Below are 27,847 nucleotides of genomic sequence, written 5' to 3'. Positions count from 1 at the left end.
TGTAACTATACAGCTATGTAATTCAAATCTAATTTCGTATTTAAGAAAAAGTGAAAATAAGTACATTAGAAAATGAAACGTAATACAATTGAAACTGAAATAATTTTACAATAGTAACGAGATAATGTAATATCTTCCTCAATAGGAAAGACTGCTTTCTACTTAGAGTTACATATGTGTGACACGTAAGTACCTATATAAATACCTATTTTTTGTAACCTTACATAAATCGTTTATTCGTTTAATCGTCACAGAATAAAATTTGACTAGAAAACTATTCTAGCAATATATACATATATACATATATTGTGCATTTACGTAGTCTGTATATATATATATATAGATATATATATATATCTCTTGTTATTCGTTACTACGTAAATGCACTTAATTCATTATATGCCAATGGTTTATTTATTTTATTAAATGTAACTTACCGGCATATTTTAAGTTTTGTTATGCGCTTTCTAAGCTTTAACTCAAAAACATGAATAGAATGAATAATAACAATTGATATGTAACAGTATTTATATATATATGTCTCTAAATTTAAATATTAAATAATGAATTGCTTACGGAGCTTCCCATTTTGAAGTTCCATGGATAACTTAAAGATTTGATAATTCTATGTACAGGCAATAAATTATAATGAATTTTACCAAGAATATGACTGACTGATTGAATATAAGTATTGTTTTGAAGTTGCAGAAAATCATGGCAAATGAAATAACAGAGATACCTGTTAATATGTTAACGTGAGTATCTTATAACAAATATTTCAATGTCTCTTATTTATTTCTTTCGTGTGAAATTAATATCATATATTTAAAACATTAATATTTTTCAGGGCAGAAGAACTGATAGAAAATAAAGGTTTGAAGTTTAATGCATGGAATGAATACGAGAAGTCAGTTAAAACTCTTCCAAAAACTGGAATGAAACAATTTGAACCAAATGATTCCTGGCTCCAAAATATGCAAATTGAAAAAGGTATTATAACTAGAAAAAATTTAATAGCTATAGAAAGAGTAGATCGTATTTCACAGTTAGCTAGTGCAGAATGGTTGCCTGAACAGAAAAGAGCTAAAGTAACAAAATACTCTGGTCAAGATTGGAGTAGTTTTGGTTTGGAGAAAAGTGGCACCTTGTATTTAATACCAGAAGAAGCATTGTTTCTTCTAGAAGCTGTATGTTATAATACAATACTAATGTATTTACAGAAATTATTTCCTGATATGGTAGAGAAAATATAAAACATTTTCTGTTTTAGAATTGTTTAGAACTTACATGGAATGATGTAGCATTGTCCATCCAACAAGCTTATGAACTTCTAATTGATAATGTTGAATGCTCATTAGAGGAATATAGAGTTTATAGCCAGTTAGTACGATATGGTTATCGCATACAACGTTTTGTTTATGATTCAGAAAGAAAGATAAAAAGTGATAAAAATTCTAATATAAAACGTAAAGTTATTGTTGAGCCAGAAAATGGCCTTTGGAGAACTGATACTCAACAACAAGATAAAGATTATATAGATGTACAGAATGGAAAATCTGCTAGTTGTCCAAAAAGAACTGATGCAAATATTAATAATTTTCCTACAGGGATTTTTCAAGATCTAGCAGAAGATGAAGATATATCAAATAATGTCTTTGAAATCATAAATGATCTTCTTTGTGCAGTAGAAAATATCGAAGCTCAATCTACAAATGTTGAATGCGAAAAGGATATGAAAAACGGGAAAAGATCGGATATTACTTTGCAAACTGTAAATATAGATGAAAATAAAAAAAGACGGAATTCTAAGGTGCAAATTATATCAGATGAGACTTTATTAGGAAGTATTAAAGTTGTCAAAGATAATATGAATGATTGTACCAAAGGAAGTAATATACCAGCAAATTGGCGAGCATCTCGCATACAACGCAACGTTAAATTAGTACCTAGAAGAACAGATAAACTATTATCAGCTACTGATATTTTAGATTCTAATTATAAAAATTCTGAGTGCAATTCAAGAAAACCTACATTATCTTCGCCACCTAGAAAGAATTCACAATTAAAGAAATCAAAACATGAGGTATTGTATAATGATATTTATAATAGTTATATTCACAGTGTTAAAATATTAATGTTTCTCCCTCTTTTATATTCTTCCTTCAATTAGGTGATAGAACTTTCTGATGATGAAATTCAAGAGATACCAAAACCAGTAACACGAATAGATTTATTAGATTCAATTCCAAACATTGCATTTCAATCCACAATTACAATAAAAGTTTCAAGAGCATACATACCACATAGTATAAAACCTGTTAAAACGATCTATCATTATGAAAGTGCAAAATTAAAAAAATTACAGCAAACAGATAAAAGATTGCGATCTAGTCAAAATCTAGAACATGCAAAAAGTAATGAAAGTCAAAATATGTATCAGTGCAATAATATCTCTATAAGTAACAATAACGTTAGAAAAAATACAAACATTGCTCCATTTAATCAAAATTTAGCAACAAATGCGCACAATGTTTTCATGCAAGATTATTTTTCCATGCAACATAGACAACATGGGAACTTTAGTCCCAACTATGTATATAGTAATAAACCACCTTATACATACAGCCAAAATCTATATTGGCATCATAGAAATACTACATTTCAAAATGTATTTGTTGCTCTTGATAATCATAGTGCTACTGTTCATCAAAACAGATTCACATCTTTGCCAATGAACAATTTGACAATGCCAAATATAAGTAACAATGTGACTAGGCATTCTTTTACTCGAAACCAGTTTTATCATAATTTTCATCAAAATTTCTTTCCATTAAGAAAATTATGTCATCAAAGAATCGTGGAAAATACATCAATACATTGTAGCATAGCTGGAAGTGTATTACCTACAGAACCTCGTCAGAGATATTGGCCACGAAATTATCATAAAAACACAAATATGACATCAAATCATAACGATGAAGTTTATCAGTGTTCATTTAAAATACTGCCAGGAGCGTCATCATGGTCGGAATTAAAGACTAAATGGCGCGAAGTAAAAACGATCACTATCGATGATGAAGATACGGGAATTGAAGATTGTAATGAAGTACAAGTAGTTGGACAATTACGCACTCCTCTTGTTGGATCAAAGAATGCAAATAGTCTTGAAGAAGTCTTCAGTAAACTTAAAATAATTAAGTCTGCATCCGAGAAAATTGTAAGAAGAAAAAAGAATAAGTACAAAATATCATACAATGTTTATTCCAATACACAAAACTATAGAAAAGCAGATCCTGGTCTTCCATTCTACAGAGTAGTTGTGATAAAGTAATTTATTTTTATTAGTTATATTTATTTTGTAGAACTTATACAATAATGTTTTTTTTTATTTCAGACAAGATGATTCATTTATACAACCAATTGAATTGCACCGTTTAATGCAAGATGCAGGCACTTCACCAATACTATTAGCCTGTGTTTCAATGTCAATTTCATATATTCAACCAGGATTTATATCTATACCTAATCTAACATAATTCAAATACAATATTTCATACGCAATATTTAATTCTTTTCTATTTATTTTTATGTACAATAAAGAATAGTTGAACACAAAAAAACTCAATTAACTATCAAGTATCTATTTATGACATCCAAAAATTTGTTGAAAGATAAATATAAATAAACAAATAAACAAATGAACAAAATAAACAAATAAAATTTGTGATAAAGAAAATGCTTTATAAAAACTTTATAAAACATTTATTTAAGCTTTATAAAAGCTTTATAAAACATTTCTATCGATTTTATATATTACTTATGTTCAGGATAAGAATAGTAAGCAAAATGCATTAAATAACACACAAATTATATGTACTTCGTACTTTATTATAAACATTTCGAACAACACTATGTTGTAGAAATTATTTTCAATTTGTTTTTTATATTAAATTTTTGTTATCTCGTGATATTCGTGGAATTATTTTCGGTCTATAACTGGTTCTATTGTTTGTCCGCCACAAATTTGACCCCAACCAATCAAACGCCAATGTTTTTCAACACGACGCGACAACGCAATTTTTTCGTCAATTTCTGTACATACAGGATTCGTTAAGCTGATTTTAGCTAAATCAGCACGAGTGGCTAATACACGACCTCCAGTGCTTAATGACCCAATATTTACTAATAGCACCTCATTTCTCGATAATTTTGGTACCTATTATAAAAAAATACTTTATAATTACAATAGAAATATACTAAAAAAAATCTGATTATAACATCTCCACATAATATATTTACCCTTGCACCTTTCTTATCACCCTCAGTTCTCACACCTAACAATCGCTTAAGAAGATAATATGATATTTCGAGTTCGATAAATATTTTAGGTAGAGCTCCTACAGCTCCTAAAATTTGCCCCACTAAACGATCAGCACGGCATAATGTTGGTTCGATTTTTGTTCCGACACCTTAAAATTTATTTTTCAAATATTACCAAATTTCTTTTATGATTTATATTTTGTCCAATTTGTTTTTTTTTCTTTTATGGTATTTGCTCTTACTTACCTATGAGACCACCTGGAACAGCAAATTGAAGTTCATTCTGCTCAGCAAATAATGATACTATCCGCGAAAATATGGGTCGACAGGTCAGTTTTCCTTCACTGTCTTTAGAAACCAGTCCAGGACGAACTTCAATTTCCATACCCACCTGGGAAACAATAAATACGTAAAATTACATTCACGTAAGCATAATAACAAAAGTGTATTTTTAGCGTACTTTTAATACTCCTCTTAAAATACTTCCACCAGCAACGCCGCCTTTCAGATCATCTACTTCACAACCAGGTTTATTTACGTCAAACGACCGAATTACAATTAATCTCGGTTCCGAAGTGAAATCTCTTAAAGGTACTGGAATTTTTTTCGTAATATATTCGCACAAGACTTCAATATTATACTTGAGTTGTGCAGAAATTGGTATTACGGGCGCTCCTTCAGCTACTGTACCTAATTTAGAGAAAAGATCATGTTTTTAATATTATATATGCATATCAATAACAATTCGTGTAAATTCATTATAGAATTGTTATCAAGATTAAAATACCCTGTACGAATTTCAAAATTTGCTCATACTGTTCCTTTGCTTGTGCTTCCTTTACTAAATCTATCTTATTTTGCAGAATTACAATATGTTTCAATTTCATAATTTCAATGGCAGCCAAATGTTCTGATGTTTGAGGCTGGGGACACGACTCATTACCGGCTACAAAATAAATATTTATTAATTTCAATATTTCAAATAACTATCATTCCAGATACAATAATATAAAAGAATTTAACTATGTACCAATTAAGAGCAAAGCTGCATCCATGACAGCAGCACCGTTCAGCATAGTTGCCATAAGGATATCGTGTCCTGGACAGTCAACGAAGGATACATGACGTACAAGTTGAAATCGTCCAGAACAAACTGGACGTAAACAAGGGAATGAATCGTCTTTGCTTGAACCTCCGGATATGTAACATCCTGGTCTTGGACATTTTTCATTATCACACTTATAAATCTTTGCATTCGCGTATCCTGAAATGAGCCAATTAAAAATATTCGTGATATTATTTTATTTAAATAGATTTGCTCTAATTCTATATTCCTATAAATTTTGTCCTGATTAATGAATAGGTAAAATCAAAATTAATTATAGGATATAAAAATAGATAAATTACTAATATAATAATATGAATTTATTTGTTTACATTCAACGAAACATTTTTTTATACATACTTTTAAATAATTTTAAAATTGTTGCGAGAATATTTATTTTATATGAATTCAAAATATTAATACGACAATTAAACAAAAGCCAATAGTCTTATAATAATTTCAAAATTCAATAAAATTATTTTTTTATAACGAAATATAAGTTTTTACTTAATTCTTTATTTCATTTTTTTGAGTTATATAAATTATTTTAATTGTTAATATATTTAACAATCAATGTTTGTATACGTGGGAATGTTATTATATTACTATTAATTAGAATTTAAAATTATTGTAAGAATTTGACATACATGAAATTGTATTACAATAATTTACACATTGAAAGTTTATTTTTACTACAAATATTTTTTATAATTTCAACTTAAATGGTGCACTTTTAGCAAAATGATTTTAATATAATATTATAGTTTCATAGAAACATCAAATGAAAATATATTGTATGTATTCTATACACATACAATAGATCATATATGAAAAATAAATGTTAAGTTTTTGATATTCATGATTTGCAATCCTATGACTAAGTGTCTATGTGTCTAAAGTAATTTATTTTATTATTATACCACTTCAAGTTACTTTTACTGGTAATATTTCATCTGTTTACCAAAAATAACTTCTTATTTTTAAACTATACTACATAACATTCTTAACATGAAACGATTCTTTTTATGTGAATATTATTATATATAGAGGTTTCTAATGATTATTTATATTAAAATTACGAGCATTTAATCATAAACATTTTATATTATGTGATATAATGCATTACATATTGTGATATTAAGTTTATGATAACATTCATATAAATAATCGAAAACAGTAAAATTTGTCACTCCCGTTTTGTCATTTTGAATAATTTGTGACAGTAAAGAGAAAGATATTAACTATAACATGTAATACAATTCAACTATAATTATTTCTAACAAATATATATAAAATTGTAAAAACTTTATCAAACGTTTCCTAAGTACTTTAACTATTTTGTAAGTAAGTATATAATCTATTGTTTAATAATTAAATGAATAGAGAAATAGCTGAAATTCAATTCGATTCTAGTAACATAGTATTTAATCTATTTAGTTTCTCGCACGATTATCAAACTGATAAAAACTACATGTTTATAATGCTGTTAGTATAATAAATTTGTGAACAGTTATTCAAAACAAGTATCGTCTACAACTTTGAGCGCCACATTTGCATAAGGTTCTAATGTTCGACAAGTCTGATTCTGGTGTCTCTGGACGTAGTTCTAACTCCTCTTGAAATTCCGTGTTCATATATATATTTAAATTCTCTTTCATCGACATATTTTGCTTTATAGAATTTTCACTATTCTTTGATGATTGACACATGTAATCGAAGGTAATTTCTTCGTTTTGTTTAATATCTCTCAATGCAAACAATGCAAGCTTAGGAAGATTCGGATCAAGACAATTGATCCAAACACCATAGACAGCGAGATTTGGATCGCAGGAATGATTGATGAAATGCGAAACGTTGCCATATACGGCAGCATCTACAGTATATGGACATTCTTCTTCAGACTCATTATAGTCAAGATCAAATAAGTATGTTCTACCAGCGGCATCGTATTCTTTGCCACGCTTTTCGGCCTCCTCATTTGTTATGACTTCGCCCACATATTGTGTGACAAAACAACCTTTTTTAATCGCTTGTAATGTTTTCACACCCCAACCCCGTCCATTGGCAGTTCTAAAAATGCAAAACTTCATCTTGCTGCCACGTTGCACTACTCGATTGAAGCAGTTCATGTCGCAGTTGCATCGTTTGTTACATTCGTATATCGGTGTTCCAGGTGGAACTCGAATCTTACATGACGGGGTGTACGGACATAGTCCGTTATCCTGGGCAAAGCAACAGTTTGTCTTAGAATTACAAGACTTGCATTCGCAACCAATAGGTGGATCATCAGGTATTATGACTCCATTACCAGGTAGATAATCTTCTATATAATAGAAGTCTCGAGGTGCTGTTTCCAAGTCTATTACATTCTCCACCCGTATTAATGGTTTACCTTTAGTGATAGTATTCATTTCATTTTCCCACTCTTCTAAAGATTCTAACTGTTTTTTCCTTAAATCAATGACTAACATACAGAGAATATCATGTTTTATAACTTTCTCCAATTTACTATTTTTGACATACTTTAGATGTAAATATTTGGTTATATTAATATATACTGTATTTGGTTCTACCGAAATTGATGTTATCATCTCTCCTCTACACTTAAGATAATTTAAAAATTCTCCAATATCCCTATCGTTCGGATAAAAATTTGTTTTCTTCTTGAAACGATCGATCAATTGTAATCTACTCTTTTCAAACTCTTCTAGAACATCTGGGCAGTTTACTAAATTCGACGCCGGTTCCCATGTGTTATACTGTGAATTCCAATTCTTCCATTTGATTAAATAAGTTGGCACTCCTTTTAATTCTTTCTTTGCAAGAATCTTTTCTACTTCCCAAAGGGTAGTCTCCATTAGTAACTTTTTCATTCTCTTCTTATTTTCATGTTTTATATCCATATATCTTACATCTTCCAATATAACTCTGAGCTCCTTCAGTCTAATATTTTGTAAATTTTTTTTGTAGTCTATTTGATACATTTCAATATTGGTATTGGCATTTAATTTGCTTAGTCTTATATTTTCTGTACTAATTTCTTGATTATCAGAAAAATTCAGATCTCTTCTATCGTTGATTACTTGTTTCTCTTCTTGGTTTTTTTTTAAATGGACATTATTACTGTTTAAGTTGTTGCTCTTTGATTTATCATCATGGTAAGAGTTATCATTGTAATTATTTTTTTCAGAAGAAACAAATCTTTGATCAAGCTTTCGATGTTTGGCCAATGGTTGAACTAATCCTGGAGAAGCTGGTCTTTTTTCTGGTGTAGAAGACATTTCGCTTGCGTAACCAAGACTTTCTTCTTGTTCCCCTCTGGTATTGCCCTCTGCATGAGCGTCTGTAATGCCAAACATTTAAAGGATGTCATTCTCTCCAGTCACACTTTCCCATATTTTGTGTTTAACTTGTATAATTGTTTCTCCCCTTTCTCTTAGTATTAACGTTATCACCTTGAACATCAAGAATCCCTTGAATCCTCTTCGCTCTTCTCTGTCATTTATTGAGGAAAATGTTTGGTGCCATTATAAGAAAATTAATATAACTTATACAATGTTTATGCAAAAGAATGTACACATTATATAGTAGCATTTTTGAATGTTATAAATTATTACTTCAAGTTTCCATTAAATTATTTGGTTACATAAAAAGATTCATGTTTAAATCTTATAATATGAATATGGTAAATCAGCTGATTTTCTGAGATAATATATATACTTAATGACTAAAGCACACCTTAATATTAATTTTGTATTTATATTTACAATTACACTGTAAGGTGTAATTATTATAAAACAATAATAATATGTTTTAAAACACCTTAAGCCAATTTCTAAGATTTTCATAAATAAAACACTAACTTCATATAACAGAAATTATTAGCTCTTTATTATATTTCTTTACACTATAAATAAATTTGTACATTGTATATTATAATAATTATATATGTATAAATTTAAAAATTTATATAAAAAATTTGATTAATAAATGTAATTATACTTACCTTAAAGTTATACATTATATTACAAAGATATGTTCACACTCACACATTGTCTATTATATCAAATTGAATCACAGAAATAATTTGGTTTTATCAACAAATTTTTGGCACTTTAAGTCAATTTATTAAGGTATGCTTTAATCGATAATTATTTAAATCTTTCAATTGTATATGATCATTTATTTTGTAATGCATGAAATATACTAACTAGTGCACACATTTAATTTATTACAATTAAAAATAATCATGCATGAAGAGTGCATTAAAAACTTACTTGTGTATTAAATTATATGTGAAATTTTTATTGCAAACTGAATATTATATTTATGTTGCTATATCAATATTTTAGTATGTTCTATTATCCTTTGTATTTGTACTTAAATTTAACCTTACTTTATTAATAAAATAATTCATTTATATGCTAATATATGTAGATAATTGTGCATTTTAAAATCATTACGAGAATAAATTAATTATATTTTATTTAATATGTTTACTAAGCAATTTAAATAAAATATAAATACGAAAAATGACATAACTTGGAAGAAATAAAAGAAATAGTATTACTATTATTACGTATAATTAAACAAATTATAATATATAATATTTTAAATAATTACATAATACTAGAAATAGAATTAAATTTTCAAATATATCAGTTGTAAAACATTTTTGATTCAGCTACTCGGAAGTACATTTAATGAAATGGCGACAGTTTTTGACGATTAGCGCCATCTATGTAGGAAATGATAAAGAATATAATACAATGATAAAGAATATAATACAATGAAGAACAAGAAGTAATTCTTTCTAAATATAAACATTTTCTTTAAATATAGCGGAAATAACGCCTAAAATAATTTTAGATAGAATTCGTTCTTTTACAAAATTATTAAGTATAAATATATTAATATTTTTCTAGTTAACAATTTTGTTTAAACTTTATTTTTTCCCTCAAAAAAAACTCAAACCTATCACTCATACAAACTGTAATTGATATGCCTTTATTAATAATTTATCTATTCTAATTGTTAAAGTAAGTAATGTATATAATATACAGTGACTCACAAAAACATTCGTACACTACACACTACAGAATGACTAATTTTATGGTTCTATGTTGTTTATAAAGCAATCGCCCTGGTTATTTTTTTAATAATATGAAAACATATAATTTATTTGGTAAATTCACATACATTGCATAGTAAAAGTTGCCGAAGAAAATAACGCCGTACTTTCAGTTCACAAAAATATTCGGACATATTTTATATTTATCTGTTTATCTCCTTCTGGCAACCCAATATTCCAAGAAAGCAGAAAAATCTCTATTTCTCAATAGTAAAAATGACCTCGTCCAAAATGAGTCGCAAAAGAAATAATACAGCATTCAACATGCTGCAATTTATAATTTTCCACCAGAAAAAGGGAAGAACCTATCGTGAAACTGATGCTATGCTCCATATAAGCAAAAATATTGTTGCAGATATCATTCAACGATTTTATTTTGAGGATCGCATTGAATATATTCCACAAACTGGAAGACTAAGTCTCTTAAGTACAAAGGAGAAAAACAGAATTATTCAAAAGGGAAAGAAAATCCGCAAATAAATGCCCCAAAAATAGTTAGTGAGGTATTAGAAGCAAGCTACGAAAACGTTTCGATTGGAACAGTTCAAAGAATTATCAGACAAGCTGGAAACAATGGAACAGTAGCCAGAAAACAATTTTTTATGAATGAGAATAGGGAGAAACAAGTCAATTTTATAAAAGAGCTAATTTCTAAGAATGATTCATGGTGGAAAGATGTAGTATTTATTAACAAAAGCAAATTCAACCTTTATAATTCTGATGGAAGAACTTTGGTATGGCAAAAACTGATTAAAAAATTCTACTTTAAAAATACAAGAGGTACAGTGAAACATAGGGAAGCTAGTGTAATAGTCTAGGGCTGTATTTCATCATACGAAGTTGAAAACTTGATGACAACATTATGGATAAAAATCTTTACTTAAGCATATGTAAAAACAATTTAGTTCAAAATGTCAAAAAAAAAAAAAAGACAGAGAAAATAAATAGGAATTCATAATAGCTTTAAGTTTTATCAGGACAATGACTAAAGCATGCATATATAGTACATTCATAAGGTGAATTACATAGAATAATTTGGAAAACTCCAATTTTTTCAATAGTCGAATTAGAACAATGACTCGAAAATGAATGGTCATATGTAACTGTAGAATATTTAAAAAAAAGTGTAAATAATATGTCAAACAGATTAAAACGTGTTCTAAAATAAAGTGGTTTCTCATCATGAGGTATTAAAATTATTTTGTGATAGTGAATTATATTAAATAAATGATAAAAATAATTCTTATTAATAATAATAAATGATCTGTTATTAAAAAACTAACCAGGGCGATTGCCTTATAAATAACTTAAATATCAAGCCATGAAGTTAGTCATATTGTAATATTATCATAGTAATCATCCAAATATTTTTGGGAGTCACTGTATTAAATCTATGTTTTGACTTTACACAGTTTTTATTATATATGTCGGGTTTGTCGGGTTGGCATTGGTTCTTGGGGCACGTTGCGTATCTTCATTAGGACGAGTCATTGTAATTGTTCAAAGAGGTTTATATTTACAGTGATATGTACAAGAGTTGATTTAACAGGGTTTAACAATTAAACGTGATTATAAGACACTCTTAAAGTAAAGATAACGTTCTTAGGTTTAAACGAATCCACGGTCAATGGGATAACTCTTTATACAATTGGATATGTGTTGATACTCAAAATGATGTTAGCTGTGACATACGGTATCTTTCAGGCTGACAGACTGACGTGTGTAAATTCTCCAAGATGATCATGAGAATAAAAGACTGACACGATCACACTTGTCAATTGCGTATTGATCAGGGTTATCAACAAAATTCCAGGCGCCGTTACTAGGCAGACTCGCGTAGAGTCGTCATTGCTCCTGCCTCGGGACTTGTTTGTTAATACAACGTGTGTCCCTCAATGTTGGTACTTCTACTGTTAAGTAAAACGTTCATCCCGTGACCGTGGCTACGTTCAGTGACTAGTTGTGTCACCTCAACCACAAGCCCACTGTCATAATTCTATAATGAACAGCTATAACAAACAGTTTAGACCAAAGTATTGGGAATCTTCCCAAAATTCCAAAAGAAAGGCCCATTATCCCTACATCTCCAATATATATATTGAAATGTAAATATTGATAATTTTGAATATTTTTGGCATTAGTAATAATCTATCTTTTTCTTGTATTAATCATTTAACAATCAATTATATAGTTAGTAATGTGTATGATATTTTACAGTTGAGTAGAGAAAAAGGGAAACTATATACCTGCTTTGCGGACTTAAAAGCAGCATTCAAGGCTAAATAGAGAGAAATTGGAGGAGAAAATGAGAAAAATGGGGATTAGTGAAAAACTAATTTGAAGGATAAAAGAGCTGTACGCAGAAACAAAGAATGTGGTGAGAAAAGAATTTTGGACAGTGAGGGGAGTCAAACAAGGGTGCCCGTTGAGCCCGACATTATTCAAAATCTATGTGACAGGACTGGAAGAAGAGATAAGGAAAGGACAAGCCGGGGGAATAGTGGAAGGAGAAAGAAAGGTATGGTCATTGACATATGCAGACAATATTGTGCTGATGGCGGATAGAGAAGAGGAGCTAAAGGAAATGCTAAAGAGATTCAAAAAAATTTTAAAGGAAACCGAATTGGAACTGAGCACGGAAAAGACCAAGTAGACATAGTAGTTTTTGAAAAAAGAAAGAACAAGAGAAGACAAAGAAAATGGAAATGGGGAGAGCGAGAATTAGAAAAAGTGGACGAGTTAAGATACCTAGGGTACATACTACAGAAAAACGGCAGTCATGAGAAACACATACAAGACAGGAAAAAGAGAGCAACAATAGCAACGAAGAAAACATGGAGCGTGGGAGAACGGATTTTCAAACAGGACTACAAGAGGAGAATGAAGATGGTTAGAGCACTGGTAGAGAGCGTGGCGCTGTTTGGAACAGAGGTATGGGGCTGGAACATGGAAGAAAGACTGGATAGAATACAAAGAAGATATGTGAAATTGATCTTAGGTTTAGATATGACAACACCAAATTATATATTGGTAGAAGAATGGAAGCTAACAGAAATCAAAGAAAAAGCATTAAGAAGAGCAGCAAGGTATGAAGGGAAAGCCATAGAATCAAAAAAGGAACTAGTAAAGGAGTGCATAAAGGAAAGAGAGAGAAACTGGGGAAATGGTCAAGAAGGGAAAAGAGCAAGAAGGAGAAAGAAGAGACTAGAAGATGTGAAAAATGAAGGGACACAGATGGAAGCAAGAGAAGAGCAAGGAAGGATGACAGTAGACCAAATTATAGAAGAAAGAAGAAAGAGAGAAGCAGAAGAGAGGGAGAAAAGGATAAGGGAATCAAATATAATATACATTACAGAAATATCGCCAAAGAAGAATTACCAAAGTACTTAGAAGGGAGGATGAAGTGGAAGGACAGAAAAATATTGGCAAGATTCAAATATGGAAACGAGACCAAAGCAGGGGACTGGAAAGAAGAGGGAGAAAAGAGATGCAGGCTATGTAAAAGAAAAGAAGAAGACCTGAGACATGTAATAGAAGAATGTGAAATAATGGGAGGACCAAAGGACACAGAAAAAATACTAAATGAGACTGGAAAAGGACTAACAGAACTAAAAACAATAACGGAGAAGAGAAGGGCAATACAAGATGGGGAGGAACGACAATAAGGAAGCACAGCAAGGAGGCAAAAGCCCAAAAGTTGCTGCAGTTTTAGAGACAGAATAATTAAGGGAGTGCAATATAATAGAGTGGATAAGAAGGGAGGTAGATATATAAGAAGCGAAATAGGTAAACGAGATGTAAAACCGAAAGCTTGTCCAAAGCTGAAAGGCACAGACTAAGTAATAATAAATAAATAAATAATATAGTATATGATATTTTAATTTTCTTAAAATTAATGTCTTTTATATTTATAAAAAAAATTATTTTCTTTTACTTTGTACATATGTATTACACTTTTCATTGTTATATTAAAAGCAATATATAATATTTTTTAAACATAAATAAGAAATATATTGTTAAAAACAATTCTGTTTCAGTATTGATCTGAATTAATGTTGGTTTTATGTAAAAAATATTATAATAACTTAGCTAGTGGAGGACATACATATCTCACAACAATGTGTCAATTTTATATAAGACTTGCATCTACTTACCAAGTTTAATAGTAATGTTCCTTTCTAATTCATTTTTAAAACGAACAGTCTGCACTCCCGATATAGCTTTTACAATTGTAGACTTTCCATGTGCTACATGACCAATGGTACCTACACATAAGATTTCAAATTTATATATGTCTAAAAAATTGTTTTTGTGCAGTATGTTTTATATGTATCTTTATAGCCATAGAAAGATTATATTTACCAATATTAATTGTTGCTTGTCTACTAATAACCTCGCGAGATAGTGCAGTTAATTTGCTGACATCCTAAATAACAAGAATTTTATACACTTTGATATTAAGATAGTAAAATATTGCCAATGTAAGAACTTACTTATAAAGAAGGCAACAAATTAGAACAAAAAAATGTATGTTACATTTTATTTCTATGAAATAAATTTATAAAAATGTACTTTTACAAAATTGTAAACGTACTATGTTTTTGTAGTCTATAAAACTTATATTACAAACATTAATTTTTATGAAAATGCAAAACAAAAACTGATGATAAATTCTTATTAGTAACAAAATCATATGTTGACATTGTTAATATAAATATAAAAGCATATAATTCAGCAAAAAACAATATATTTATAAATTGTTATGTGATAATATGATGTATATAAATCCTAGATGTCATCAACGATTGATAAAACAAAATATTTCAATAATAAAAGAAATTTTTCAAATAATATGTAGTTTTTAAAAATTAATATTGTATTTCTCAACATTTTTGTCAGTGAACATTTTTATTTAATGCAACGGAAAAAGAGATTATTATAGTATGCTAACAATATATGAATTAAGGTTATATATAACATAATGAAAGCTTGTTAGATTATGAAGATATAATTATATATTTATTACTCACAAGCTTCGAGAGATCTTGTTTATAAAGATTTGGTTGACCTGTAGTCACTCCTAAACCTTCTTCACCACCCATAATCACTGAATCACCTTTATTAACACGTAAACCACGCGAGGGACACTTCAAAAAAGGCAATAGCTCATTTAAAATCAAGAATATACATAGACTACTAGTCGGTAAAAGTAAAAATGCCAAGAGAGCGGAAGCAACGCCAAGTGGAAATACTTCGAATTAACGTGGAACATAGATTTCCTCGGCTTGTCGATTTTATATTATCTCTCTTATATTATGTACATTAATTTTTAAATATTAAATTTAGAATATATAAAATGTTACATTTCATAATATTTACTTGCAGTGTTAAAATATAATATAATTATTGAATGTATAAAATACTTAAAATAATAATATGAGAAATATAAAAGTTTTAATCATTTTTGTCATGTTGATTTTGAACTATTTTACTTATTAAAAGAAAAAAATAAAAAATACGTTATCTTTTTGAGCAACAAGGAATAATTAGGACCTTTTAAAAAGTATATAAAATAAAGTTATTAGTTCAGTTACGACCGGTGAAATAATACAAATAACAATTAAACTTGTATTTCGAATAATAGCTTTTAGTACACCATAATTGTAAATAAAAATATTAATTAAAAAATGCAGAATTTTATCATGAAAGTTTAAGAGAAAGAAGTAGAATGTTTGAAGAAGAGGTGTAATTAATCGAACAAATCATAATACGATCGATAGTACATAGTGCATGTACGTACGAATAAAATTTAAATAATTAAATGTCACTTAAATTGAGAATCAATGCATATTAATTATTCATTATTGAATTAAATACTGGTCATCCTCCTGATAAAATATTCCTAACGTGGTAAACGAATTTAAAAAAGAATAAATTTGTTGCAGATATTTCATGTTCAAAATGGAACAATATCCAGAATTTGTGGATTTATTGCTTGCAAGACGAAAAGATTATGATATTTTGTGGGTTTCTCGGTCAATGGATCCATTATCACCACACAAACTTCCATTAGAATCTAAATACTCCAGAAATGAAATAATACAGGCAGTTTTAAATGATGAAAAAGTTAAGCTAGCAATTATTTCTTTGGCTGCAATACTCGAAACAGATATCAAAAAAGTTAACCAAGAAGCTTATAAAATAATAAATGAAATGGCTAATAAAGCACATTTGCCCAGTGTTCGTTTCATGGGTAAAATTAAAGTCTTTTATTTTAAATTATAATATCTTTATTTTCTGGAATTATAAGTAATGCTTCAATTTCAGGTTTAATTATTACAAAAGTTCTTAAAAGAATTTTTATGAGCATTTATATTAATGAGAAATCAATATATAAGATGAAAAAAGAAATGCAAATTTCTCAAGTACAATATGTTTATGCACCTTCTCATAGAAGTTACTTAGATTTTGTATTATTATCATATATTTTATTCTCCTACGATATGGCCCTTCCAAACATTGCAAGTGGAATGGATTTTTATCACATGTACATAATAGGAGAATTATTAAGAAAATCGGGAGCTTTTTATATGCGGCGCAGTTTTTCTAATGATTTATTATATAAAAGAATATTTAATGCGTATGTAATGTCCCTAGTAAAACATAGTGACAGAGCAATTGAATTTTTCATTGAAGGCACTCGAAGTAGAAGTTTAAAAAGCATCGTACCAAAGTTCGGTGTGTTAAAATTAATATGACTAATTCTAATATGACTTTTTGATATAATTAATATTTAATGAAAACATAATATAAAGATGGTTTCATTTCAAGGTCTTTTGTCAACTATTTTGGAGAGTTTATTAGAAGGCAGTGTACCTGATATATATTTTATACCTATTAGTATTAACTATGAACGACCACTAGAAGAATTGTTATTTGCATATGAGCTTTTGGGAGTGCCAAAACCAAAAGAATCTACTGCTGGTTTATTTCAATCTCTATTTATTTTACAAAAATCATATGCTTATGGATCTGTTGTTTTTAATGTTGGTGAACCTATTTCTGCATGCCAATTTTTAACTATGGAACACCGCAAAGCAAAAGTATTATCACCTTATGCAAAATTACCGATATCTGTTGTTAAAAACTTAGCCTATTGTATAATAGATTCACATAAAAAAAATACAATACTCATGCCTTTTAATTTAATTACTTTATTATTTAATGAAAGAAGTCAAGTACATCCAGATAATCCATATACATTAAATTATTTAATCAGTGATTATCTATGGTGTAAAAAGCTTTTACAAGTATTCAATGCTACAATATATATAGGAAGGTAAGTTTCAAAAAATACTAATAGGACTTAATATAGTATGTAGATATTAGTATTATAGAAAAAAGTTCGTACAGATCATTTGATACAAATAATCAAAATGTAAGCAACGTGGAGCAAGAAATATTAAATAGTTTAAAGTGCCATGAAGAATTACTTATATTTGATGCATCACAAATTTTGAGACTCAAAGAGAGACACAGAACAACAAAACTGGGAAGTAATATTCGTGTTAAAAGCCATACCTTATTAGAAAGAACTATGAGAATAGCTGTGCCTGTCATTAATATTTCAATTTATCTAAATCCAGCTTTATCTTTTCTAATAAAACCAGCTATTATTACTGTTGCAATGGGAATAGAAGGAAGTGAACTTGGTAATATTATTTTATACATACAGCATGTTACATATAAAAACCAAACAAAATTGGTATGTTATTGCATTATTTGTAGGAAATGCATTTAAACGATACGTATTATTAAGAAGGCTACTGACTACGGAATTTGTAATGCCTTTAATAGAAGATGAATCTATAATAAAATCTGAATGGGAGGAAACATTAAATTCGCTATTAAAACAAAATTATATAAGTATTCAGAACAATACATATATACAAAGAGAAGATACCAAAGTATGCTCTCTCCTTTATAATGTAATACTACCATTTATAGATACAATATATGTTACATGTCTTGTCCTATTTGAGGTAAAATTCAATAATATTTGCGTACTATTTTACATTTGTTATCTTTTTAATATATATACGAAGAAAATCTGTTTTCATTTACAGTGGGATGAATCAAAATCAAATTGTATAACGATACAAGCAGTTTTAACTGAAGCACAGAAAGAAATAGAAAAAGCATTTCTTGAAGAGCGGCAATGGGGACAACATCCCTATTCTTTATCAATCGACTTAATTAATAGTACAATATCTAATCTCATAACACAAGATATTTTAGTACCTCATGAGAAACGAAATGCATACCAAGTAGATAAAGTCAAAATAACACAAATTCTTGCACAGTTGCAAAATCTTTCATTAAAACGACCATTAGGTTCATATCTTAATGCAGTATTACTGCCTATATTACCACCACCTGTTTCTGCTAAATTGTAAAACAGAGTATACAGAAGAAAGTTGAGAAGGTACGTATTAAAGCAGCTTACGTTACATAGAGATTTGATTATGAAGATTTTAATATAGTTAATGCTAAAGATATTTGTTTAATTAGTATGTAACTTTCTTTTTATATTAAAATTTAGAAGAAAAGTTATATAAATTTTTAAGAATAATTATCGCATCATCGTCAAATTTGTCTATCGATTTTTTTCTTCTGCCAAGAAGTAAGGTAGCTGTAGTAGTTGATGCAGAATTATTCATATTTCTGAATAAAAGCTGAAAAAAATTATTATATGAATCATTAGTTATATGTATATAACATAATAGATATTACAAATAACTAATTACCATGACTAATCTAACCAGATACACAGCAAACGTGAGAAATGAAATAGCCATAAGTGCACCTTCTATGGAGGGAAATCCAGCTGCATGCTCATGATCATAACTGTGATCATAATGTTCAGTACCCCTTCTTTTGCGAGCAACCGTTATACTTCCTGCAAGTTGGGATTCTGAAAACATTATTAAATATACTTTTTTGGAAAATATTTTAAAAATTACTCATTGACATGTCATATACATCAATTAATTTTTTGATCTCAGTTATTGTGTCATTGTTATCGTTATTTATTGTTACCTATTTCAACCATTAATGTATTTTCGAATGTTCTTAAAAATTGAATTTTTCCATCAATTGATGTTGGTTGAGATTTTAAAGTATAATGAACACTTCTAAGTATATCTACTGGAAGGTAGTTCAATAGTCCTGCATCATTAAAAGTAAAAGATTCATTTAGGTACTGCTTATTTCTTTCCCGTTCCTATATCGTAAAAATAAAACTTTCGATTACTAATTGTTTCTCAAAATTAAACATTATACAGAAAGCTTCAAATGTAATAGTGTAATTACCTTGGTCATTGAAGGAACTGCTGTATCATTGTATTTTTTTGGATTAGATACAAACACATTTTCTTGATCAAAAACAGTTGATTCTTTTTTGATATTATTTTCCATATTATGGAAATTGTATTTTCCACTTTCATTAACTGCTGTTTGTTTTGTTTTTGCATCCTTATAAGTAATATCTTCATATGTATAATGGAACTGATTTTCCACATTTTTTTGAGCAAATTTATAAAAATAATCTTGTTTTATTGTAGGTGTTCTATGAATAAGAAATGTAAAAATATCTGATAAAGTAAAATTGATGCTATTTAATATGATGTTATACATACCTATATATCTTTTTTTCACTAGAAAATTGAGGCATATCTATCCATTCTGCCAAACTACTGTTCAATAATAATATTTTCAGTATTAATATACTAGTTACGAACATTGTAATTGATTAAAGTATGCAACTTTTACAATAATATTTATACATATATATGTTTAACAATATCACACAATAATAATTAATTTATCGCACATATTCATATTCACTAAATAAAATGAATAAACAGATATTATGTTGTTTCTTCAAGTGATACAAGAACTAACTGAAGATATACTTGCATACATGGTGTGACAGGAATCAGGATGTTATTATTTCAGCTAGGAGTTCTGTTAGATTTAACGAGGACAAAGATTAGATTTACGACGTAATGACATCAATTATTTAAAGTATTCTTACAAATTCTCATATATAAAGTTTTTGTTTGAAAAAATTGTTTAATGAAAATATATACAAAACATTAAAAATCTGTTACCATTAATAATTTATTTATTCTCATTATCATGGTAAGTACAATAATGACAACATTTTATACTTTTTTATGAAAATTTGTTAATATTTCTTAAAATCTATTTATTATAATGTTGCTGTCTTTTAAGTACTTTTGTTTGTTAATTATGTAATTGTAAATAATATTATAAACATAGCTTGAACAAAATACAAGTTGTTAGTTATTATAAAATTTAATGTTTTTATAAAACTTTAAGTAATAAAAAAATTCAAATAGATTTAATATGTACAAACAATTAATTTAGAAACGTATTATAAATACATGATATTATATATGAAACAATTACCAATCTAACAAATCATATACAGATTGTTTTAGGTATAGCAACATCTACTGATATTGCACAAATCTTTGTATGTAATTAAGATTATAATAACTGCTGTGTTTATATCTAGATTTAGACTCATTATTTCAATATTGATTAATTTAATGTAGAATTTTATTAAAATTATAATAAATGTTTTATAATAAAAAGATGGACATAGCAATAAACATATTCCACTCATTATGTAATTAAAGTGATTTTTAAATAAATTTTCAGAAATATAGGCCATATATCATGTACAATAATGCATTTAATGTCATATTAATATAGAAAAATATAACTTGAAATATAAAATAATTAAGTATTTTGCAAATAAATTATACATATGAGATTCTGTTAATTAACTAACATATGATTAAAGTAATATTTATATATTATATCATAATAAAATGTAATATAAAAGTACTGTAAAAAATGGTTCGCTTAAATATAATATTTTATATATAATAACATTTCATTTAAGATATTACTGCAACATCGAGTAAAAACAACATTTTTAGACAAATTTCAAATATTTTTATCCAAAAGCAACTCAGTCTTCACAAAATATTTGACTAAGAAATAAGAGATTACATTTCTTCACATTTGATTTCTAGAGTTAAAGAAAATTATTTCTTTCGTGATTTCTTTTAATGATTTCTTATCTAATTCTTCATCATGCTTGTTTTATTACTATATTGTTATTAATAATTAGAAAAATTGCAGAAATATTATGATAAAAAATAATAAAAAAGAAAGTTGTTGTATTAGTAATGTAATGAATAATATGCCACTACAAAATGAATATTTAAAATTTATAATAAATCTATATCTATTTGAATTAATTACTTTTTAAAAATTATACATTTTTTATGTTGATCATGTATGAAACAAAAACGGAATGAACACAGTGCTTGAAAACGAAAAAGATGTATGTATATAATTTAGATCTCTTTCTATTTGGAATGTACTTTACTTTCAATGAAACAAAGAAGAATATAAAACAACTTTGTATATTAATAAAATAAAATAATAAATATATTAAAAACTTGGAATTTACAATTTTCTCTATTATGTATATGTTAATTATCGACTGGTTCTAAAAAATTTTGTTCACTACTTTCTAGTATGAAATTTATCACAATAATAATTATAGTTATAATATTATATAGAAAATGTTTCAGAATATGTAATTATTTGGAATGTACTTATTTAATTATAAATTTTTTCTTGTCTTTATGATTAATAGAGAAGAAGATCAAAAGTGGAGACTACATTTGCAATAATCTTACTTTTTATCACTTTATGCGTGTCTTGATCATTTTTAGTTTTTTTTATATTAGTTCTCGAAAGGTTTGATACAAATTATAAACGTTAAAGCTTCTAATGTCTAAATTTAGATGCTTTGAAGCAAAAATACGAATTAGTAAATTTATTACATGTAGCACAACGTCGCGTGTATATTAATTTAATCCATAAAAAATTCTGTGAGTTCTTAAGAAGTAATATAATAATATTCTTAACTCATTCTCTCTCTCTCTCTCTCTCTCTCTCTCTCTCTCTCTCTCTATCTATCTATCTATCTATCTATCTTTCTTTTTTTCTCTCCTTCCTCTCCATCATACTTCAAAGAATGTCAAAGGATTTATGTATATGAAATATACATGTGTTCTATAATTTATATATACTGCTATGTATTATTTCATATCTAATTACTCTATTTTAAGCATTTTTTGTGTGCAGTTATAAAACATTCTATTTTAAGCTGGAAAATATATTTATATTATGAAGTTAGCACTTATATATTACTTGTAAAATGGTATTATGTATTGAGTGTGTTACATTAATAAAACTGTATGAGACAATTATTTACCTTATCATAAGATAAATAATTGTTTAAGATATTATGATAACATTATATATATTATTTTTTAGAGAATCTTTTATATTTTACTAGCTATGGAAAATTTTCATATCCAGTACTTTACAATATTGAAACACGTTCAAATTTATTATTAAAATTCCTCTAGAATTCTCATAAAAACATTGCTGTTGTTTTCTCTATGTTTGAATGTTTTATCTTACACGATGCAGTCTAAGTCATTTTCTATGTAATTATCCTTAGCTTTTACGTAAAATGTTTTGGAAGATATATAATAAAGTTATATTTAATATCAGTATACTGATATTTAAAAAGAAATATAGTTGTACTCCCTTTCATGAATGTATCCAAGTCAGGCACGAATGAAACGTCGTAACGTAGCTCGAGCACTACGAGCCCAGCCTTTGTGTATAGACAAGTTATTTGGCAATGTTTCGATGTTTAACGTAGGCAGAGAGTTCTGTCATGTACGCTGATTACTGTATGCTGACCACCGGGCATCATCACTTTCATGAGTTAAATAGCGATACCCTACTTTTGTTTCTAATTCTCGTAAATCACACCATGTTTGATAATCCTTAAGAAAAATATAATTTATAATAAGCTTGTATTTTATAACATTAAAAACAAGTATCTAAGATTATAAAAATGCTTACCTGCAGCCATACGTGTTGTAAACTCTTATCTACTGTATAACGTTTTCTTTGTTTCACTTGTAACAAATTATTAATTAAATCAATTGCTAAAAAAGACGATAAGTTTTATTAATTTTTATTGTTAGATGACTATTATTTTATTTCAGTGATTTGCATACCATCAGATGAAATTTCCTGCCAAGGAATAGGTGGATACATAAAAGCAGCATTTTGAATTTGTTCATTAATATCTTCTTCTTCATTGAATGGAAATGTGCCACTTAAAGATACGTAAATAATTACACCAACACTCCACATATCTAAAGAACGATTATAACCTTTGTTTCTTAAAACTTCTGGTGCTAGATATGCTGGGGTACCAACAACACTTCTTCTGAAACTTTTTTCTCCTATGATTCTTGCAAAACCAAAATCACATAGTTTTACTTGTGTAAATTCGCTATCGCTGCTTAACAATACGTTTTCAGGTTTTAAATCACAATGTACTATATTCTTGCTATGTAGATGTTTTAATGCTATTAATATCTGTGTAATTAGGAATTTAGTTACTCTTTCGCTAAGACGGCCACGTTCTGAACTTAGTATCATTTCTAGCATATCGCCTTTTAATTTTTCCATCACTACAAATATTCGTTCAGGAGTTTCGAACATCCGTTCTAGATTAACAACTCCGCTATGCGAAAGATTCTGCAAAATAGCAACCTCATTTTTAAGTTGTGCTTCTTGCTTTGTAGGAAAACGTAATTTATCAATAACTTTGATGGCAACTGCTCGACCACTTTTACGATGAACACCTCCATACACTGTACCAAATTGTCCAGAACCTAGAACTTCATCTGGAAAAATTTCATATAATTGAGACATATCAGTGATATTTTCTTCAGGTTCTGTAGATTCTTCTTGACCTAAAATCAGAATATCTTACATAGATATACTTTTTCTAAACATTGAAACTACATCTATTAAATAAAAGAAGCACTTTTTAATATAAAATATAATAAAAGGAAAAATTACGTACTGGCTGATATAGTTACAGGCATCAGTGCTTGTCTAATACCAGTTTCCCATGACCTAGCTATATGTGCTCCAATACCACTTTCTGGTGGAGGAACTTGGCTACAGTTATCTCCATATGAAGGATCTTCTCCAACATAATAATCAATATTGGCAGTTTTTAACTCAAAGCAATGCATTGTATCTAAAATACAATTCATGTTCTTTATATCACTAATATGATAAATACGATTTTAATAAAACAAAGTTGATATAGTATTAAATACATACGTGAACGGGATGTCTCAGCAGTTTCAATAGACAATATTTCAACTAATGGAATTTCTTTATAATATTTGGAGCTATTTTCATTTTGAAATAACGTTATAGCTTTTGTATCAAGACGCCAATAATGTTTCTTCCGCTGTGAATATTTCCAAATATAACTTTACATGTGTTTACATGTGTATACATTCTTTCTTACATGTGTATACATATAAGAACATTTATATATGCTAATTATTTACCAATGGATCACGATTTGTAAAGTGTACCATCCAGCCCTCTTTTAAAACTTTCGAACCACGCCGTTTTGTATGTTTAACACTTTGCACTATGCGCATTAAAGGAATATTATTGCTTGGTGTAGAACTGCAACTAGTAAGTTACATAATAAAACATAAGTTTACATATATATACATAGATAGTAACTAAACAAAAAATATACTTTACCTTGATGGTCTAGATTTTTGAAATTCATCGTAAATAATGTCATCATTGCTTGGGACTTGGTCCTATAAAAATAATCTAAATAAATATTATATTTATTATTGAATATTTTACGAAGTAATAATATTAGTTACAACATTTAAAAAAATATTTCTGTTACATATTTTCTATTATAAAAGTATGTTTACAGTGTATTCGTCAGATCCTTTTGTTTCATCTACTACAAAAGACGAATGTTGAGGAGGTGAAGGAGATTCAGCATCACTATCACCATCGCCTTCTTCGTTTCTACCGTCACATTTTCCTTCCGGCTCACTACCGACACCACTATCGGGATATTCGTTACCTAAATAAACATTTTTATTGAAATAACGTTCATGAAAAAATTAAGCAATAAAATACAAATAAAAGGAACCTGTATTGTCACGTGGATTTTCTCCAGTACAGTCTTTAGGTATTTTTTCTATACATTTCTTGTGTGCATTATATTGACAATCTTTGCACTGTAGGCCTTGCTTAAATAAACCTCGTAATAATTTTTTACAATATCCACATACAGTTGGTCTGGTATAAGTATGTACCACAAATGTATGTGGAATTTTTATACGTGTTGCAAGTTCTCGTTCAACCCATACTGGTCTTCCTCCCAATGAAGGAGAGCGAGACTGTTTTGGTGCCATTATACTCGGTATTGTCTAAATTTATAATACAATAAAACACAATAATATAAACAATAAATTGATTATATAAGCTATAAATCGCATTATCGATAGAATCTTACCAAAGTACTATTATTTTGACTTGCATTCGGTGTATTATTTGTACTATGATTATCATCACTAATGCTGGTCAAACTACTAGTAGATCCTTGACTTGGAGACCTTGGTACATTTAACATTGCAGAACTACGCCGTCTTTGACTGGCATCATGTGAGCAATTATTAGGTACTTTTATAACACATCTTTTATGATAATTCATTCCACAACCTACAAAATATGATAATTGATTGCATTACTTCAAATAAATAAAATAATAATAACAAAATATGACATTTACCTTCACATTTTAATCCTTGTCGAACAAGGCCAAATAACATTTCTCCGCAAAAATCACAAAATGTTGGAACTTTATATGAATGAACAGTTAAAGCATGGGGACGAATGGGAATTTCTTCATTTGGCACTTGTGCTAGAAAAGATTAAATGATTATTTTTGTTTAATTCTTCTATTTCTATATTTTATTTGTCATCATATACATGATGAAATATATAAATTCAAAATTTACCAGTCAGAACAATTTCCACTAATGTTTCATCTACAACTTCAGTGGCATTTGTAATAAGTTGTAAAATATTAGTGGAATTATAATCATGTTTAAATAAAAGCAATCGCTCAAATAAATGATTTAATCCATGTTCCGGACACTTTGTATTTATAAAGTCACAAGCAAATTCTTTAAGTGTCTTGAGAGTCAATGTGCTGCTTTCAACTGTAACAGTATCGCGAGTTAAACCAAACTGGAATAAAAATGTTACTTCTGGTCCCTCCATATTAACTGTTTTATCTGTAAGAAAAAGGTGAATTGCTTAATCTTTAATATCTGAATGCATTTGGACCATATAATATTAAATGCATATAAACTATTATAAATTAAGATAAGAATATACAAATCAATACTTAATATTAATCTTCATATTTTTGTATAATATTTGTAAATATTTTCATGATATCTACTAAAAATCAAATATATGTGTAAAATATATCTTTCTTTTATTTTAAACGATTAAAAAATTATCACATAACAGACATCAAATAACACATATTGAATTAAGGCATTTAGGAAATCATTAATTAATATTTGATATCATTGAATTATTTTTAACAAGTAGTTTTTAAATTTAAAATATGTTCCGACCATATGAATTTACAACATATGAAAAAAAGGTGAAATATCTACTCTGAATAATGAAGTATATAAATGTTTTATTTAAACAAGAATTATCTTACGTACACGTTTAAATTAATCAACGGAAGATTCTGTACCAAGGTAGCTATTTATTCCCCGATCAAATTAACATCGATGAAACATAATTATTGTGACAACAGATCCCATGAGTGTCACCAAACAGCATCAAATCCATGCCTGACACACATTCGTTGATGACATTTTACAGTTATCTCCAGGTGACCGACCCACCTTCGCGTATGCCTCTACCTGTTATATATTGTTGTACGTTGGATCGGGTACTTACGTAAATTCAAGTTAATAAGCAACTTAAAAACTATCAGAATATCGAAAATATTGCTGAAAATTGATTAAAAGCTACGATAATATTGTAGAGAAATTTTGAACGAATCAATGAATCTATTCTTTTATATACATATTTACGCATTATACATACGTAAAAATCTAGTGCCATATAGTTGTTACCAAAGATTATTAAGAACAGGATCAACATTCTGTTGCTATTAATCCGATTAAAGACGAAGGAAGATAGCTGTTTAGAAGAAGTTGGAG

At 28.1% G+C, this 27,847-nt stretch overlaps 5 protein-coding genes across 11 annotated transcripts; 2 read left to right on the top strand and 3 right to left on the bottom strand.

Moving 5' to 3' along the window:
- Window positions 1-27: 27 nt before the first annotated feature.
- Window positions 28-3,568, top strand: LOC117211173. Its single transcript, XM_033454832.1, has 6 exons — window positions 28-185; window positions 703-755; window positions 848-1,187; window positions 1,271-2,083; window positions 2,171-3,327; window positions 3,395-3,568. The coding sequence occupies exons 2-6, from the start codon at window positions 715-717 to the stop codon at window positions 3,534-3,536; spliced, it is 2,493 nt and encodes an 830-aa protein (XP_033310723.1). The 5' UTR covers window positions 28-185; window positions 703-714; the 3' UTR covers window positions 3,537-3,568.
- Window positions 3,569-3,856: 288 nt separating this feature from the next.
- Window positions 3,857-15,830, bottom strand: LOC117211175 (eukaryotic translation initiation factor 2 subunit 3, Y-linked-like). Of its 5 annotated transcripts, XM_033454840.1 has the most exons (9): window positions 15,587-15,783; window positions 14,919-14,982; window positions 14,711-14,821; window positions 5,351-5,584; window positions 5,108-5,266; window positions 4,781-5,010; window positions 4,567-4,711; window positions 4,300-4,469; window positions 3,857-4,216 (listed from the first exon to the last, which is right to left on the bottom strand). In XM_033454840.1, the coding sequence occupies exons 1-9, from the start codon at window positions 15,656-15,658 to the stop codon at window positions 3,980-3,982; spliced, it is 1,422 nt and encodes a 473-aa protein (XP_033310731.1). In that variant the 5' UTR covers window positions 15,659-15,783; the 3' UTR covers window positions 3,857-3,979. The 5 variants fall into 5 exon arrangements, with proteins under 5 accessions (XP_033310731.1, XP_033310727.1, XP_033310730.1 ...); XM_033454836.1 differs by lacking the exons at window positions 3,857-4,216; window positions 4,300-4,469; window positions 4,567-4,711; ... (1 more) ...; window positions 5,108-5,266; window positions 5,351-5,584 and adding an exon at window positions 6,670-8,768 and having other exon boundaries at window positions 15,587-15,830; XM_033454839.1 differs by lacking the exons at window positions 3,857-4,216; window positions 4,300-4,469; window positions 4,567-4,711; ... (4 more) ...; window positions 14,919-14,982; window positions 15,587-15,783 and adding exons at window positions 6,670-8,768; window positions 10,049-10,157.
- Window positions 15,831-16,097: 267 nt separating this feature from the next.
- Window positions 16,098-19,814, top strand: LOC117211174 (dihydroxyacetone phosphate acyltransferase). 2 transcript variants are annotated; one of them, XM_033454833.1, is made up of 8 exons: window positions 16,098-16,348; window positions 16,502-16,809; window positions 16,884-17,294; window positions 17,388-17,895; window positions 17,970-18,268; window positions 18,345-18,598; window positions 18,683-19,041; window positions 19,382-19,814. In XM_033454833.1, exons 2-7 carry the CDS (start codon window positions 16,509-16,511, stop codon window positions 19,010-19,012), a joined length of 2,103 nt encoding a protein of 700 aa, XP_033310724.1. In that variant the 5' UTR covers window positions 16,098-16,348; window positions 16,502-16,508; the 3' UTR covers window positions 19,013-19,041; window positions 19,382-19,814. The 2 variants fall into 2 exon arrangements, with proteins under 2 accessions (XP_033310724.1, XP_033310725.1); XM_033454834.1 differs by lacking the exon at window positions 16,098-16,348 and having other exon boundaries at window positions 16,402-16,809.
- Window positions 19,030-20,408, bottom strand: LOC117211178. The gene is made up of 5 exons (XM_033454844.1): window positions 20,255-20,408; window positions 19,929-20,184; window positions 19,656-19,839; window positions 19,364-19,530; window positions 19,030-19,291 (listed from the first exon to the last, which is right to left on the bottom strand). Exons 1-5 carry the CDS (start codon window positions 20,356-20,358, stop codon window positions 19,148-19,150), a joined length of 855 nt encoding a protein of 284 aa, XP_033310735.1. The 5' UTR covers window positions 20,359-20,408; the 3' UTR covers window positions 19,030-19,147.
- Window positions 20,409-22,612: 2,204 nt separating this feature from the next.
- On the bottom strand, window positions 22,613-27,842 carry LOC117211172 (serine/threonine-protein kinase D3). Of its 2 annotated transcripts, XM_033454830.1 has the most exons (14): window positions 27,732-27,842; window positions 27,341-27,634; window positions 26,615-26,893; window positions 26,386-26,517; window positions 26,110-26,315; window positions 25,744-26,023; window positions 25,517-25,674; window positions 25,332-25,393; window positions 25,127-25,256; window positions 24,891-25,023; window positions 24,625-24,804; window positions 23,765-24,511; window positions 23,607-23,692; window positions 22,613-23,527 (listed from the first exon to the last, which is right to left on the bottom strand). In XM_033454830.1, exons 3-14 carry the CDS (start codon window positions 26,877-26,879, stop codon window positions 23,414-23,416), a joined length of 2,493 nt encoding a protein of 830 aa, XP_033310721.1. In that variant the 5' UTR covers window positions 26,880-26,893; window positions 27,341-27,634; window positions 27,732-27,842; the 3' UTR covers window positions 22,613-23,413. The 2 variants fall into 2 exon arrangements, with proteins under 2 accessions (XP_033310721.1, XP_033310722.1); XM_033454831.1 differs by lacking the exon at window positions 27,732-27,842 and having other exon boundaries at window positions 25,127-25,250; window positions 27,341-27,712.
- Window positions 27,843-27,847: the final 5 nt, after the last annotated feature.

Source organism: Bombus bifarius, unplaced genomic scaffold, assembly GCF_011952205.1.
Source record: "Bombus bifarius isolate JDL3187 unplaced genomic scaffold, Bbif_JDL3187 scf7180000008218, whole genome shotgun sequence".
Classification (NCBI taxonomy): Eukaryota; Metazoa; Arthropoda; class Insecta; order Hymenoptera; family Apidae; genus Bombus; species Bombus bifarius.
This window is presented reverse-complemented; position numbering and strand designations above follow the sequence as displayed.

Bases quoted from the DNA above. Each gene is read 5' to 3' on its own strand.
- LOC117211172 (XM_033454830.1), bottom strand. From the start codon at position 26,879: ATGGAGGGACCAGAAGTAACATTTTTATTCCAGTTTGGTTTAACTCGC. The intron at 26,316-26,385 runs GTAAATGTCATA...CATATTTTGTAG, and splicing joins ACAAGGATTAAAATGTGAAG to GTTGTGGAATGAATTATCAT. The intron at 25,675-25,743 runs GTTCCTTTTATT...ATGTTTATTTAG, and splicing joins AAATCCACGTGACAATACAG to GTAACGAATATCCCGATAGT.
- LOC117211178 (XM_033454844.1), bottom strand. From the start codon at position 20,358: ATGTTCGTAACTAGTATATTAATACTGAAAATATTATTATTGAACAGT. The intron at 19,840-19,928 runs GTAATTACACTA...TTTACGATATAG, and splicing joins CAGTTCCTTCAATGACCAAG to GAACGGGAAAGAAATAAGCA. The intron at 19,531-19,655 runs GTAACAATAAAT...TAATGTTTTCAG, and splicing joins TACATTAATGGTTGAAATAG to AATCCCAACTTGCAGGAAGT.
- LOC117211174 (XM_033454833.1), top strand. From the start codon at position 16,509: ATGTTCAAAATGGAACAATATCCAGAATTTGTGGATTTATTGCTTGCA. The intron at 18,269-18,344 runs GTAATATTATTT...CATTATTTGTAG, and splicing joins AATAGAAGGAAGTGAACTTG to GAAATGCATTTAAACGATAC. The intron at 18,599-18,682 runs GTAAAATTCAAT...TTTCATTTACAG, and splicing joins CATGTCTTGTCCTATTTGAG to TGGGATGAATCAAAATCAAA.
- LOC117211175 (XM_033454836.1), bottom strand. From the start codon at position 15,658: ATGGGTGGTGAAGAAGGTTTAGGAGTGACTACAGGTCAACCAAATCTT. The intron at 14,983-15,586 runs GTGAGTAATAAA...CTTGTTATTTAG, and splicing joins AACAAGATCTCTCGAAGCTT to GATGTCAGCAAATTAACTGC. The intron at 14,822-14,918 runs GTAAATATAATC...TCTTATGTGTAG, and splicing joins ACAAGCAACAATTAATATTG to GTACCATTGGTCATGTAGCA.
- LOC117211173 (XM_033454832.1), top strand. From the start codon at position 715: ATGGCAAATGAAATAACAGAGATACCTGTTAATATGTTAAC. The intron at 1,188-1,270 runs GTATGTTATAAT...TTTCTGTTTTAG, and splicing joins CATTGTTTCTTCTAGAAGCT to AATTGTTTAGAACTTACATG. The intron at 3,328-3,394 runs GTAATTTATTTT...TTTTTATTTCAG, and splicing joins TACAGAGTAGTTGTGATAAA to ACAAGATGATTCATTTATAC.